The 16,746-nt window shown below is 43.0% G+C and overlaps 1 protein-coding gene across 2 annotated transcripts in view; it reads right to left on the reverse strand.

Moving 5' to 3' along the window:
* Positions 1-16,746, reverse strand: part of LOC110496796 (oxysterol-binding protein-related protein 10) — a 136,906-nt gene that overhangs the window by 29,736 nt on the left and 90,424 nt on the right. For both annotated transcript variants that reach the window (XR_005037434.1, XM_036952521.1), the window contains exons 6-7: positions 13,774-13,999; positions 4,146-4,273 (exon numbers count right to left, since the gene is read on the reverse strand). Coding sequence is in view for 1 of the 2 variants with exons in the window: in XM_036952521.1 (XP_036808416.1) it covers positions 4,146-4,273; positions 13,774-13,999 (354 nt within the window). In the remaining variant the exon portion in view is untranslated. The remainder of the gene's footprint in view (positions 1-4,145; positions 4,274-13,773; positions 14,000-16,746) is intronic.

Genomic DNA, 16,746 nt, shown 5'->3' on the forward strand with positions numbered 1-16,746 from the left:
GAGATGTGGCAAGAAGGTTTGCTGTGTCTGTCAGCGTAGTGTCCAGAGCATGGAGGCGCTACCAGGACACAAACCAGTACATCAGGAGACGTGGAGGGCAACAACCCAGCAGCAGGACCTCTACCTCCGCCTTTATGCAAGGCGGAGCAGGAGGAGCACTGTCAGAGCCCTGCAAAATGACCTCCAGCAGGCCACAAATGTGCATGTGTCTACTCAAACGGTCAGAAACAGACTCCATGAGGGTGGTAATGAGGGCCCGACGTCCACAGGTGGGGGTTGTGCTTACAGCCCAGCACCGTGCAGGACATTTGGCATTTGCCAGAGAACACCAAGATTGGCAAATTCGCCACTGGCGCCCTGTGCTCTTCACAGATGAAAGCAGGTTCACACTGAGCACGTGACAGACGTGACAGAGTCTGGAGATGCCGTAGAGAACCTTCTGCTGCCTGCAACATCCTCCAGCATGACCGGTTTGGCGGTGGGTCAGTCATGGTGTGGGCTGGCATTTCTTTGGGGAGCCGCACAGCCCTCCATGTGCTCGCCAGAGGTAGCCTGACTGCCATTAGGTACCGAGATGAGATCCTCAGACCCCTTGTGAGACCATATGCTGGTGCGGTTGGCCCTGGGTTCCTCCTAATGCAAGACAATGCTAGACCTCATGTGGCTGGAGTGTGTCAGCAGTTCCTGCAAGAGGAAGGCATTGATGCTATGGACTGGCCTGCCCGTTCCCCAGACCTGAATCAAATTGAGCACATCTGGGACATCATGCCTCGCTCAAACCATCCGTTACACCTCAGACTGTCCAGGAGTTGGCGGATGCTTTAGTCCAGGTCTGGGAGGAGATCCCTCAGGAGACCATCCGCCACCTCATCAGGAGCATGCCCAAGCGTTGTAGGGAGGTCATACAGTTACGTGGAGGCCACACACACACTACTGAGCCTCATTTTTACTTGTTTTAAGGACATTACATCAAAGTTGGATCAGCCTGTAGTGTGGTTTTCCACAATTTTGAGTGTGACTCCAAATCCAGACCACCATGGGTTGATCAATTTGATTTCCATTGACATTCAACTATGTAAAGAAAAAAGTATTTAATAAGAATATTTCATTCATTCAGATCTAGGATGTGTTATTTTAGTGTTCCCTTTATTTTTTTGAGCAGTGTATTTCAAAGCCACCAGGGGGCAGGCTTGACACCAGCTCCTCTAAACTCTACCAAGTTCATCCCTGCAGTTCTGACGAGCACATGTACCCCCTGTCAATCACTCTATCCACCACATCCATTAGCCACCTCTATCATCTCAACTCCTGAAAATCACTATAGTTCAATGGCCCCAAAAAAGTTTTTAAAAAATCATCCACTTGAGATGAATCCTTAACTCATATCTCTAACTCCTTCTTGACTTCTCTCCTTACTAAGGCAGAAGCAGAAGATGGCAGACGCTCTGTCTTCCCTGATTGGAGCGAGAATAATGAAATCGAGAATATATGAGGGTGTCGGCTATCATTAGAAGATAAAACTATGTTTCAAGCTGGACTAATGAGCCTTGGCAATTAGCTCCATCTCCTCTCTGCTCTCTTCCTCGACAGGCCCCTCCAGTTCTAGCACCGTTAATGAAATGTTGGTTTCACACATCAGAACAAAGGGGGGTTGGAGAAGTAGCTAGCCGCTAGTCTCGACAAACAGTCTGGGTGAACTATCAGAAAGATTCAAGTTGTGATTGTTTTTGGAAGACTCTTTTGCTGTGACCTATAGACAGACCGGAGATGCAATCTAGTCCAGATACACAGCACAGAAAATCTTGACCATTGAAATGACATGAAATATTTACTGTATATGGCACTCAACAAAGCAGAGTTCCAAAATAACTTTTCAGCATGTAATAGAAAAACCCTCTAACCAGACTCTCTACCTCTTCTCTAACTCTGCCACATAAGCAAAGTTCTGTGACTACTTTGTCATTTTTTGCAATAGTCCACAGAAAATTTTGAAGATGACGACCCCCCCCCCCCCCGACCAAAAAACACTTGTATTGAGTAACTGCCATCGAACAAACACCAATTCCAAGCACTCACTGGAAATTCTCGATACATCACAGTCATGGGGGATTTGATCATAGGGAAGCCCCTAGCCAAATGGGAGAGAGCCCAGATGAGGCTGGCACCAGCACCACCACACGTAACCATTGATTTATCCTGTCGACACACCAAGTCACCTGACCATGTCAAACTTCCACATTGATTTATCTAACACCCTCTGCAAAATGAGACTGTGTGGAAATGATCGACGTAGTTCAATTGTAGGCCTAGTACATTTTTTTATTTTTTTATTTTTTAACAATATAACTGCCTCAAGCATGGATCACTGGACTTAGTCTTATTATCAATGTTTGACCTATTACGATGAAAATGTACAGGGAATCCATAGAGTAGTAAATGTCACCACAGACACACATTAAGCGATTTACAGTCCTCGGTCTATTACTAATTACTACTTTACCATACAAAGCCTGTTACATTACGTTTCAATCCTTCTAAATTACAAGTTGGGTTTATAATACATGTTGTATACCTCATGATGGTATTTGTCTGGATTGCAATTATTCTCAGCACGCATCAAGATCAAAAAGCCACTTAAACAACCCCCCCCCCCCCCCCCCCCCCCCCCCAACCTCAACCTCATTGTGTATTCTGATTGAGATCTGTGTACTGACATGGGTGTTGAATTAATCTATCCTCGTGAGCCGCCCGATCCCGTGAGTTGACATGAAAACGCTGCACGGATATAATAGCGCAGCGATAATCAGTCTGGTAATTACGAGGCTAGAATGAATCTGTAATGACAAGCATTTATGACAAAGTAATGTTCTAATTGTAACATTCGACAGGGTTATTATGCCTTAGCATGACAGCCGATGTGTTAGAGGGGACAATCTCCTCATTAATCTTGGTCTCATTCGGAATGTAAAATATCGTTCAACTGGGATGATTGAATAATAATCATGTCAGAATCAAAGTTCAATGTGATTCAAATGACAGAGCGATTTCTGTGACATTGTAACGCCCCTGTTCTATTAGATATTCATGGGAAGCCCCCCGCCCCCACACACACACACACACTAACCGGGCACTAGCATCACTATTAACATTTTAGAAGTGCGTTGAGTACCTACGACCCTCTGAGCAACACAGTCACTGCAATGGGATTTCACAACAGAGGAAAAACGCAATCGCATCATCACGAGTCACAACAATAGACAAACACAGTCTGCTTAAACTAATAACACACAAGAGTGTGCAAAGCTGTCATCAAGGCAAAGGCTGGCTACTTTGAAGAATCTCAAATATAAAATATAACACTTTAATAGTCTACTATTCTGAAATGAGGAGGCGTATAGAAACACTGACTGGTACTGTATATATTACCTCCACTAACCTGTAACCCCTGTGCATAGCCTCATTATTGTTACTTCCTTGTTACGCTTTAATTGTTTCACTTTAGTTTATTTCATCAATATTTCTTTAACTCTTATTTTCTTAAAACTGCATTGTCGGTTAATTAGGGGCTTTGTAAAAGTAAGCATTTCACGGTTGTATTCGGCGCATGTGATGAATAGAATTGTATCTTATTAGACTGTATTTCCTCTCCTTGCTCTGACACAGGACATGACTTGGATACGCTGAATTTCTCTCTCAAGCGTGAAAGCACCACATGAAAAACAAATGTTGTGTATGACAATATACAGCAAGTGTTATGCTCACAGGGCATTCGTTAGAATGTGCATGCACTTGTTCTGTGCATGATCAAGGTATGCATGGTTATGATTGGTTCAAAATGTCTTAATTGATAGGCCCTTATCAGTTGATGGCCTGGGTAATACCTCTGCTACCCTTAGAGCGGGCGCAGATGGAGAGATCTTTGGAAGCAGTCATGTCGTCTCCTCTGTCAAGTTACAATAAACCACCACTTTCGAGATGCTTCTGAAGAACCTGGCCCCTTTTAACCGGGGATGAAACACACACGCGTACAGACACCCCAGAGGCTCAATGTGTGAGAGTATACTGCATATGGTGAGTAATTAAGGTAAGAGGTGTGTGTGTGTGTGTATATGTGTGTGTGTGTGTGTGTAAAAATCTCCCCTTACCTCAGCACCATGGGGGCTTCTTTTCCTGAGGGCTGGGGAGGGCTCTGCAGAGCGTAGAGCGGTCGGGCCACCGTTCTTCAGTTGCTCCCCCGAGGGCGAATTTGGTACAGTCCACACAGGAACACCATCTGCAAAGGGTGCATTAGAGAGGGTCAGAACCAACTGATTTCAGACCACGTTCAGGGGGGGTACACTGACAGCTGGGATCTATGAGCCTTTGGCCAGATCTCAAGCTTCATTGATCCGTATTGATTGACTTACACCGAGTGTAAAAAACATTAAGGACACCTGGTATTGACTGACTTACACTTAGTGTACAAAACATTAGGATTTACCTGGTCAGTCTATGATCCCTTATTGATGTCACTTGTTAAATCCACTTCAGTCAGTGTAGATGAAGGTGAGGAGACAGGTTAAAGGATTTTTAAGCCTTGAGACAGTTAAGACCTGGATTGTGTATATGTGCCATTCAGAGGGTGAATGGGCAAGACAACAGGTTTAAGTGCCTTTGAACAGGGTATGGTAGTAGGTGCCAGGCGCACCGGTTTGAGTGTGTCAAGAACTATCAATGCTGCTGGGTTTCACACTCAACAGTTTACCATGTGTATCAAGAATGGTCCACCACCCAAAGGACATCCAGCCAACTTGACACAACTGTGGGAAGCATTGGAGTCTACATGGGCCAGCATCCCTGTGGAACGCTTTCAACACCTGGTAGGGTCCATGCCCCGACAAATTGAGGCTGTTCTGAGGGCAAAAGGGGTTACAACTCAATATTAAGAAGGTGTTCCTAATGTGTTGTACACTCAGTGTATATTGATGTACTTATACAGTATATAATGCTGTGTATAGACAGTATATGAATAGAAAAAGGTGTATATAGCAGTGAACTATCCTCATCATTCTCTATTTTCTTTGGAAAATCAGATAAGCTTTTTATTACATTTTGAAACCAAAAAAAACAACGGAGATAGATATGGGAATAGGTATATGAGGGTGATCTAGCTGAACCGATCTGCCACTCAAAGACAAGACAACAGGAAATGTAACCTGAGTGTTTGTGTGAGTATACGAACGGTGGACTTGCGGCTCCGACTTGCAGAATCTAGGAGTCAAAAAGGGGTGTGTGTTCGGAGCTCGAAATGAGAAACCAAAATGTTCCGAAAGAGACTGCAGGACTGGTGAGGAATCATTGTCCTGAAGGGTCACCAGTCTAATTCTTTTGTTGCTACTACTCTGTGAGAACGTGTTCTTTTGTAACACTATTAAACTGAAGGCCATGACTTTCCTTTGACAAGGTGTTCTGTGTACTTCCATAACCAGTCTAGTTGAAATCTAACAGACAATTTACAGGACTGCTGCAATTGAGGTAATAGAATATGGGAAGGAATGCGAGAATAGAACAATCACATTCTTCCACTCGGGGACGAGAGTGAGCCGTTTCCAAAATGATAGAAAGAATCCAAATGGAACAATGCATTCTGACAGACATTGGTCAGAAAATGACTGGTCATTTGTAAATGTATTTGATAAGAACTAGACCTACATACTGTGTGAATACATTTAGGATATGAGCAAGTTATGGAAACTGTCAACTGTGAGCAAGATGTCTTTGTGTTGTGTTTGTGCCTATGATGAGGTGATTTATTTTTCTTGTTAAAATACAAGTCACGACTTCCCAGATATCAAGGACTAGAAATGGAGAGGGAGGTAATTGTAACCTGTGTATTTCATTTGTTCCCCTTCCCCCTGCATGTCATTCACTGCCCACCTGTATGCGTATGGCCAAATCTAACATGATCTACCAGCGGCATGGGACCGTTTCAGTTGTTTAACCATTTTGATGAGCACAAATAACCCGACCAAATGAAAGACCATACAAATAGTGTCTGTTTGAGATGCTAAGCTCTGCAGTGCCCGCCTTGACACGTGATTGGTCAAGTCACATGACTCCGGTCTATAATTAGTGTACACCCACGCAAGTTCAGCTACTTGTCTCGTAGGATGAGCTGAAACGCAGGCTGCGGCCTACCTTAATGTCCACGCAATCAAGACCCTGTAAGTAGAGCGCTGCTGAGGACCGTTTCCAAATTCCATTCCTCCCCCAGTTGAGATTGGGTTAACTCTAATGCACCTTCGTCTCTCTACTCTCTCGTGTCCATTATTGATGGTCCAGTTGAGCCGAGTCGACTGGCGAGGTGCCCAGGGTGTCAGAATGCTTTGACACTGCCCTCCATGCAGGCTTCTGTTGATCTGGCAGGCAGAGCCCTCAGTACTCTGGGCAGCAAACCCCTACTGTAGCGAATGGTATCCTCCATTTAAAAATGCATGCACATAAGAGAGTACTGTATAACAAGTGGCAGCACTGCGGAGGACCAGCATATTTTGCATTGCTGAGGTCCCTGCTTGTGTTGCATTTTCTCTACCTATTTAGTCTGTAGTTAAAATAAATGTACATGTGTTCAAGGAACAAAGATAAGAAGTGAAGGAACTAATTAAATATCCTTTGTAAGAGCATAAAACATTTGTTATATGTGATGCAATTCGGGCTGTTATTCTATGAACAGTTATTCAAATGTTGTTCAGGTAGACCATGAGAGTGAGAGAGAGATTTTAGGGGGGGGGGGGGGGGGAATTATCACTGCAGTTGTCCATTCTTTTGGGGAAAGAAAATACATTTTCTCGTGCCAGGAATTAATCATTGTGTCCTCCCTATTCAAATCTGGATGATATCCAGTGGCTGTCACTGAACAGCTGGGAGCTTAGTGATGGTCACACAATGAAGATGATGCACCACCAAAAGCAGAAGAAGCACCTAAAAGAGAGAGTGTGTCAATGAAAACAGACGTGGGTGTGAACAGGGTTACGCTGCAGGCCAGGAGTGTTGTACAGAAAAATTCATGCACTACAGTATGCTTTTCAAAATGGCTTTGTCTTCCATTTCAGGGCTGGGACCTCAATGCGCCTCATTTGTGCCGCTTTACTGGCTCTAATGAGGACCTGCCACAGGAAAAGAAGACCCAGAGTTACCTCTGCTGCAGAGGATAAGTTCATTAGAGTTAAATGCACCTCAGATTGAACGCTTCACAGAGTTCAAGTAACTGACACATTCTCCCTCCTCCCATATAAGAAAGATGTCAAAACACACTCAGCCCTCTCATTCATTTATGTGAAATGCCACTTGATTTGCCCCTAGTACCATTTGGAGACATGGCACATTTGCTAGTTATTTCACGATGGGGATCAAATAAAACTCTTGGCGAGGCAATTCATTCCTTCATGGATTTTGATCTCCAAAAAGGAAACGCTCCACGTTAAGCATTTGAAATGGACCGTCAGCAAGCTGTGTAGTAGTGGGAGCATGAGAACCAAGAAAGCAACGAGCAGCCAGATCCTCCACGACATCACTCAGTAGGCCACCCAATAGAACGTACAGGGTTTCCGTAAGTTTCACAAAGACCTTTAAAAAGCTCCAGGCATACAGTACCCACAACGCCAAAGAGATTTCTAAGGGGGTGACCCGCAGGGACGGTGCCAGTCAGCTAATTTGTGGTCAGACCTCGTGCTTGGCGTTTGTCGGGCGCCGTGCAACAATGTGACCCTGCCCATGCAGTGGCTGTTGCAAGGGTTGGCTCAGGACAGTGTGGAATGGATGTTGCCCCCCCCCCCCCCCCCCAAACACTCCAATGCCAGTGTGCCACAGTCCTAATCTAGTGAAGGTGGCACCGGGGCACAGCAGGTCCCCCACAAGACAACGCGTTGTGAGCAAGGCAGTGGAAAGAAACTGGTTTGTACTTGCGGCCTGGCGGTCCCACTCCACACCACCCCCTGTCTGACGTACAGGGCAGGGTGACTGTTAGGACATAAATAAGAACACCAGAAGAGAAGACATAAGGAGACGGAGAGAAACAACCCCCATCCCAACCATCATCCTCATTCCCAGCCAAACCATTACATCTACTTGCACCAGACAGAGGTTGGTTGTTCATAAGTACTGCTCTAGTCATTTACAACATTATCTGAACATTATGGCAAACAATTATTATTATAATATCAAACAATTATTGTGACTCATCCTATATTGTCCATAACGTCTTTTACTCCCTCGCAACAGTTGTGGGACACACACACACACACACACACACACACACACAGTGGGCTAAAAATGTATTTAGTCAGCCACCAATTGTGCAAGTTCTCCCACTTAAAAAGATGATAGAGGCCTGTAATTCCAGAAAATCACATTCTAGGATTTTTAATGAATTTATTTGCAAATTATGGTGGAAAATAAATATTTGGTCAATAACAAAAGTTTTGTTATATACCCTTTGTTGGCAATGACAGAGGTCAAACATTGTCTGTAAGTCTTCACAAGGTTTTCACACACTGTTGCTGGTATTTTGGCCATTCTTCCATACAGATCTCCTCTAGAGCAGTGATGTTTTGGGGCTGTTGCTGGGCAACACAGACTTAACTCCCTCCAAAGATGTTCTATGGGGTTGTGATCTGGAGACTGGCTAGGCCACTCCAGGACCTTGAAATGCTTCTTACGAAGCCACTCCTTCGTTGCCCGGGTGGTGTGTTTGGGATCATTGTCATGCTGAAAGACCCAGCCACGTTTCATCTTCAATGCCCTTGCTGATGGAAGGTTTCACTCAAAATCTCACGATACATGGCCACATTCATTCTTTCCTTTACACGGATCAGTCGTCCTGGTCCCTTTGCAGAAAAACAGCCCCAAAGCATGATGTTTCCACCCCCATGCTTCACAGTAGGTATGGTGTTCTTTGGATGCAACTCAGCATTCTTTGTCCTCCAAACACGACGAGTTGAGTTTTTACCAAAAAGTTATATTTTGGTTTCATCTGACCTTATGACATTCTCCCAATCTTCTTCTGGATCATCTAAATGCTCTCTAGCAAACTTCAGACAGGCCTGGATATGTACTGGCTTAAGCAGGGGGACACGTCTGGCATTGCAGGATTTGAGTTCCTGGCGGCGTAGTGTGTTACTGATGGTAGGCTTTGTTACTTTGGTCCCAGCTCTCTGCAGGTCATTCACTAGGTCCCCCCGTGTGGTTCTGGGATTTTTGCTCACCGTTCTTGTGATCATTTTGACCCCACGGGGTGAGATCTTGCGTGGAGCCCCAGATCGAGGGAGATTATCAGTGGTCTTGTATGTCTTTCATTTCCTAATAATTGCTCCCACAGTTGATTTCTTCAAACCAAGCTGCTTACCTATTGCAGATTCAGTCTTCCCAGCCTGGTGCAGGTCTACAATTTTGTTTCTGGTGTCCTTTGACAGCTCTGTGACTGTTTGAGGTTGTGGACAGGTGTCTTTTATACTGATAACAAGTTCAAACAGGTGCCATTAATACAGGTAACGAGTGGAGGACAGAGGAGCCTCTTAAAGAAGAAGTTACAGGTCTGTGAGAGCCAGAAATCTTGCTTGTTTGTAGGTGACCAAATACTTATTTTCCACCATAATTTGCAAATAAATTCATGGCTGACTAAATACTTTTTTGCCCCACTGTACGTACACACACACACACACACACACACACACACACACACACACACACACACTACCCCTTTCCCCCACAACAACCATAGACTTAACAGTTGCACCATCCCAGAGCCCAATTCAAGAAAGATATTGATTTACGAATGCATATACAGTTGCAGCTGTATGAGAAGGCCTGCAAGACTGAGCAAAAAATGGGCAGAAGTGGGGAGATTTCATTAACCATTGCCACGTCCTAGATGATGGAGATAAACCCCCTTCCCCTGAAACACCCACAACACAGTCCCCCGTATTGACCATATTCCCAAGCATCTCAGTGCAGTCAGACCTTTGATTTTGTGCCACCAGGGCCACAATAATATACCCCCTCTCTGAATGTCCGAGTGTGACCTCCTCCCCATGGGTTACTGCAGCTAGTGTTGCCAGTACTGCCACTGCCTGGGTGGGGGCACCCCACCGGAATCCCCACCGGCTAGGTACAAGGTCGTCAAGGTTCTCATTAGCAGCTTTGAGAGTTTCCTTGTATAGTATGTTCTCCCTTTAGGGGGCTTTGGCTTTGCATTACCAACCCTGCCAAGCAGGCTCAGAATCTTGAGGGGGCAGTGCTGCTCTAGGTCTCTGACCACATTTCGGCTGCATACAGATCACTTACAGCAGGCCCATAAAACAGCTAGGGACTTCTCCTTAGTATCTGGGTCATTCAGGTGGGTGTCTAGGGTATAGGGTTGTGGACCGTTCCATCAATATAGGGTCATAAATAAATAAATTCGATGTATAATTTATTTAAAAAATGTAGTTCCCCATGATGGGACAATAAATAAATGAGATGTATAATTTATTTAAAAAATGTAGTTCCCCATGATGGGACAATAAATAAATGAGATGTATAATTTATTTAAAAAATGTAGTTCCCCATGATGGGACAATAAATAAATGAGATGTATAATTTATTTAAAAAATGTAGTTCCCCATGATGGGACAATAAATAAATGAGATGTATAATTTATTTAAAAAATGTAGTTCCCCATGATGGGACAATAAATAAATGAGATGTATAATTTATTTAAAAAATGTAGTTCCCCATGATGGGACAATAAATAAATGAGATGTATAATTTATTTAAAAAATGTAGTTCCCCATGATGGGACAATAAATAAATGAGATGTATAATTTATTTAAAAAATGTAGTTCCCCATGATGGGACAATAAATAAATGAGATGTATAATTTATTTAAAAAATGTAGTTCCCCATGATGGGACAATAAATAAATGAGATGTATAATTTATTTAAAAAATGTAGTTCCCCATGATGGGACAATAAATAAATGAGATGTATAATTTATTTAAAAAATGTAGTTCCCCATGATGGGACAATAAATAAATGAGATGTATAATTTATTTAAAAAATGTAGTTCCCCATGATGGGACAATAAATAAATGAGATGTATAATTTATTTAAAAAATGTAGTTCCCCATGATGGGACAATAAATAAATGAGATGTATAATTTATTTAAAAAATGTAGTTCCCCATGATGGGACAATAAATAAATGAGATGTATAATTTATTTAAAAAATGTAGTTCCCCATGATGGGACAATAAATAAATGAGATGTATAATTTATTTTAAAAAATGCTGTTCCACCATGATGGGACAATAAATAAATGAGATGTATAATTTATTTAAAAAATGTAGTTCCCCATGATGGGACAATAAATAAATGAGATGTATAATTTATTTAAAAAAATGCTGTTCCACCATGATGGGACAATAAATAAATGAGATGTATAATTTATTTAAAAAATGTAGTTCCCCATGATGGGACAATAAATAAATGAGATGTATAATTTATTTTAAAAAATGCTGTTCCACCATGATGGGGCAATAAATACATAAGATGTATTATTCATTATAAAAAGTAAACTAAAATGTAAAATCCAAATAACTTCACAGATCTTCATTGTAAAGGGTTTAAACACTGTTTCCCATGTTTGTTCAATGAACCATAAACAATTAATGAACATGCACCTGTGGAACGGTCGTTAAGACACTAACAGCTTACAGACGGTAGGCAATTAAGGTCACAGTTATGAAACCTTAGGACACTAAAGAGGCCTTTCATATTTATTTTGGTGAAAAACACCAAAAGAAAGATGTCCAGGGTCCCTGCTCATTTGCGTGAACGTGCCTTAGGAATGCTGCAAGGAGGCATGAGGACTGCAGATGTGGCCAGGGCAAGAAATTGAAATGTCCGTACTGTGAGATGCCTAAGACAGTGCTACAGGGAGACAGGACTGACAGCTGATCGTCCTCGCAGTGGCAGACCACGTGTAACAACACCTGCACAGGATCGGTACATCCGAACATCACACCTGCGGGACAGGTACAGGATGGCAACAACAACTGCCGAGTTTCACCAAGAACGCACAATCCCTCCATCAGTGCTCAGACTGTCCGCAATAGCCTGAGAGAGGCTGGACTGAGGGCTTGTAGGCCTGTTGTAAGGCAGGTCCTTACCAGACATCACCGGCAACAACGTCGCCTATGGGCAAAAACCCACCGTCGCTGGACCAGACAGGACTGGCAAAAAGTGCTCTTCACTGAAGAGTCGCGGTTTTGTCTCACCAAGAGGAGTGATGGTCGGATTCGCGTTTATCGTCGAAGGAATTAGCCCTGTACTCTGGAGTGGGATCGATTTGGAGGTGGAGGGTCTGTCATGGTCTGGGGCGGTGTGTCACAACATCATTGGGCTGAGCTTGTTGTCATTGCAGGCAATCTCAACGCTGTGCGTTACAGGGAAAACATCCTCCTCCCTCATGTGGTACCCTTCCTGCAGGCTCATCCTGACATGACCCTCCAGCATGACAATGCCACCAGCCATACTGCTCGTTCTGTGCGTGATTTCCTGCAAGACAGGAATGTCAGTGTTCTGCCATGGCCAGCGAAGAGCCCGGATCGCAATCCCATTGAGCATGTCTGGGACCTGAGATCGGAGGGCTAGGGCCATTCCCCCCAGAAATGTCCAGGAATTTCCAGCTGGTGGAAGAGTGGGGTAACATCTCACAGCAAAAACTGGCAAATCTGGCGCAGTCCATGCGGAGGAGATGCACTGCAGTACTTAATGCAGCTGACTGTTAATTTTAATGTTGACCCCCCCCCCTTTGTTCAGGGACACATTATTCAATTTATGTTAATCATGTTCGCTAAGTTTATATCCCTCGTCTGCACAAAATTGAAAGCTCTCTCACAACCCCTGCTCACAGACAGACATTGGTTCTGGGATATGCAACCATTTCCTTTCTCATTCACTTAACGCCACACTTACCCAAACACCAAAAAGCACACACACACCACACCATCCATCTCAATACATCCACACATACCGTGCCTTCTATCTGCTGTGTTTTTATCTCTGCCATGTTGAATGTGCTTTTGTGTTCCAATTAGTTATATTTGAAGATAAATAGAAAAGCTATATATATATATATATATATATACTTATTTTTTTATATTATTCAATCCCGTAACAAGGCTAGAATTGTGTGTTTCATTATTTGTCTCCTCTATGAGATCTTTGTGATTTTTAGAATCGCGTGGTCTTTGTGTCTCTGAACAACTGGTTGTCAATATACAGTTTATCGATGACGAGAGCCCTTTCAATCTACTTTCCTTGAAAATTGGATACAGAACTTTGCGCCGTTCTGCAATTTCCTTCGGGAACTGGTCATTCATGCCTATTTTCGGGCCAGCAAGTATTTTACCCATACTTTTAACCATTATTTTATCTTTAAAGAAAGCACATTTGGCAACGATTGGGCGTTCATACCTCTGCCCTCTCTGTCCGAAGCAGTGTACACGTTCGAGTTGGATTTTGTCGATAGCAATCTGATAGAATCTGAAGCGCTGTAAGGAGGAACTCTCTAACTACAGATTCAGGAACTTCTCCTTCTTTCTCTTGGATACCTGTAAGTACCAGATTCTCTCTCATGAATCTAGTTTGTATGCCAAGTAAGGCTTCTCTCAGAACCATGTTCTCCTTTAAGGCCCTTGCAGCTGCTGTCGGGGTCTAAGGGGAGACGGGTGGGGGATGCCTGTGGCGGACTCACCGGAGGAGGGACCGCAGGTGTGGTTGGGCTGGGAGGCCTGGGGCTGGCTGTGGGTCTGGGTCTGTTGCAGGATGTTCAGGCATTCTCCCAGGCAGCTCATGGTGGCAGCTGACGTGGCTTTGAGGAGCAGGAGGTCCTGGTCCAGGCAGGAAAGGGGTCCTCGCGTGGGGAGGGACTCGATGGACTGGACCAGGTTCTTCTGTTGACCCTCTGCTTGGCTCATCACCTGAGGGAGGACAAGACAAGGTTAGAGGGTGTGGGTCAATTTCAAATCTGAGTGAGGGTGTTGGAGAAAATAGAAGTAAACTTTTAGGATCACCACTTTATTTTAAGAATAATAGTAGAGAGAATTATTTATTTCACACCTCGACTCGTCTGTGACATTGCCTTTGTAACCCCATACACAAGCCAAGGTGAAGTGTGTAGCTCTTGGAGTTTCCATACACTCTTGACTCTATGCTTATTCTCCGTTTTTTAAAGCAGCATCAGTGTCATTAGACTTGTTCTTCTGATTCAGGAAGAACAGAAGCAGTAAAAACATGATGTTTAAAATGGCGTTTAACATCAGGAGAAAGCACTTCATCTTGGCAGGGGGTAAGAGTGTGGCGAGGAAAAATGTGATTTAAAGTGCTTGTGTTAGCAGAAATCAGGTGGTTTTATGCATTTCCAATACCCCATGCAACATTTTGGCAGGTATAATACAATAGTCCCAGCATCACTATTCTGTATGCAGAGTAGATTGCTAGTAGAGGAATAATGACAGCTATTTCATTCAATTCCTCATACCAGAGAGGCAAGGAAATGGATCTGTACTTTCTGTAACTTTGAAACTTGGATAATGGCTGAACAACACATGTATTTGCTGTAACTTTGAAACTTGGATAATGGCTGAACACCACATGTATTTGCTGTCCCAAATTACCTGGACAGGGCTTTGTAATCAAAACAAAGGATCACAGAGTATTCAGAATACAATATTTCAGTGATGTTTACTTTGTTTAAAGAGGAAGTTCACCCTAAAACACTCCTGGGCACTTGTCTGGCCATTTGTTAGTACCCCAGACAGTTTGTAGGTGTTTTGCTTGAGTATTTAGATGTACAGTTGAAGTCGGAAGTTTACATACACCTTTGCCAAATACATTTAAACTCAGTTTTTCACAATTCCCTGTCAGGTCAGTTAGGATCACCACTTCATTTTAAGAATGTGAAATGTCAGAATAATAGTAGAGATAATGATTTATTTCAGTTTTTATTTCTTTCATCAAATTCCCAGTGGGTCATAAGTTCACTCAACTAGAATTTTGATTGCATTGCCTTTAAATTGTTACATCTGGGTAAAACGTTTTGGGTAGCCTTCCACAAGATTCCCACAATAAGTTGGGTGAATTTTGGCCCATTCCTCCTAACAGAGCTGGTGTAACTGAGTCAGGTTTGTAGGCCTCCCTGCTCGCACACGCTTTTTCAGTTCTGCCCACAAATGTTGTCCTTAAGCCATTTTGCCACAACTTTGGAAGTATGCTTGGGGCCATTGTCTATTTGGAAGACCCATTTGAGACCAAGCTTTAACTTCCTGTCTGATGTCTTGAGATGTTGCTTCAATATATCCACATACATTTCCTCCCGCATGATGCAATCTATTTTGTGAAGTGCACCAGTCCCTCTTGCAGCAAAGCACCCCGAAAACATGATGCTGCCACCCCCGTGCTTCACAGTTGGGATGATGTTCTTCGGCTTGCAAGCCTCCCCCTTTTTCCTCCAAGCAAAACGATGGTCATTATGGCCAAACAGTTCTATTTTTGTTTCATCAGACCAGAGGACATTTCTCCAAAAAGTACGATCTTTGTCCCCATGTGCAGTTGCAAACCGTAGTCTAGCTTTTTTATGGTGGTTTTGGAACAGTGGCTTCTTCCTTGCTGAGTGGCCATTTCAGGTTATGTCGATATAGGACTCGTTTTGCTGTGGATATATATACACTTTTGTACCTGTTTCCTCCAGCATCTTCACAAGGTCCTTTGCTGTTGTTCTGGGATTGATTTTCACTTTTCTCACCAAAGTACATTCATCTCTAGGAGACAGAACCAGTCTCCTTCCTGAGAGGTATGACGGCTGCGCAGTCCCACGGTGTTTATACTTGCGTACTATTGTTTGTACAGATGAATGTGATTCTTTCAGGCATTTGGAAATTGCTGGATGAACCAGACTTGTGGAGGTCTACAATTTTTTTTTCTGAGGTCTTGGCTGATTTCTTTTGATTTTCCCATGATGTTAAGCAAAGAGGCAATGAGTTGAAGGTAGGCCTTGAAATACATCCACAGGTACACCTCCAACTGACTCAAATTATGCCAATTAGCTTCTAAAGCTTCTAAAGAAGCTTCTATAGCCATAACACCATTTTGTGGAATTTTCCAAGCTGTTTAAAGGCACAGTCAACTTAGTGTATGTAAACTTCTGACCCACTGGAATTGTGATACAGTGAATTATAAGTGAAATAATCTGTCTGTAAACAATTGTTGGAAAAATGACTTGCGTCATGCACAAAGTAGACGTCCTAACCGACTTGCCAAAAGTATATTTTGTTTAACAAAAAATTTGTGGAGGGATTGAATAACAAGTTTTAATGACTCCAACCTGAGTGTATGTACATTTCCAACTTCAACTGTATATAGTGAAATCATATGTTTGAATTCAACAGCATACTCATTGACACCAATAGTGACCTATTATCATGAACTAATAAACCCACTTTTTCAGAGTAACTTTCACATTTAGATATAATACATTGACTCATACATGTACCCCCTAAACTTTAGCTACCACTCTTCAACCTTAGCTGCCAACTGTATCAACAACTAAAAGTTGAAGGGGTTATATTTGACAGACATGAATAGATGATTATGTGGAATTGAGGAATACATGTTCTGCATCATAAATGTGTTTTGACTAATTACTGAAGAACTCAAAAAGGTACTATGA

This window comes from Oncorhynchus mykiss, chromosome 18, assembly GCF_013265735.2.
Source record: "Oncorhynchus mykiss isolate Arlee chromosome 18, USDA_OmykA_1.1, whole genome shotgun sequence".
Taxonomy (NCBI): Eukaryota; Metazoa; Chordata; class Actinopteri; order Salmoniformes; family Salmonidae; genus Oncorhynchus; species Oncorhynchus mykiss.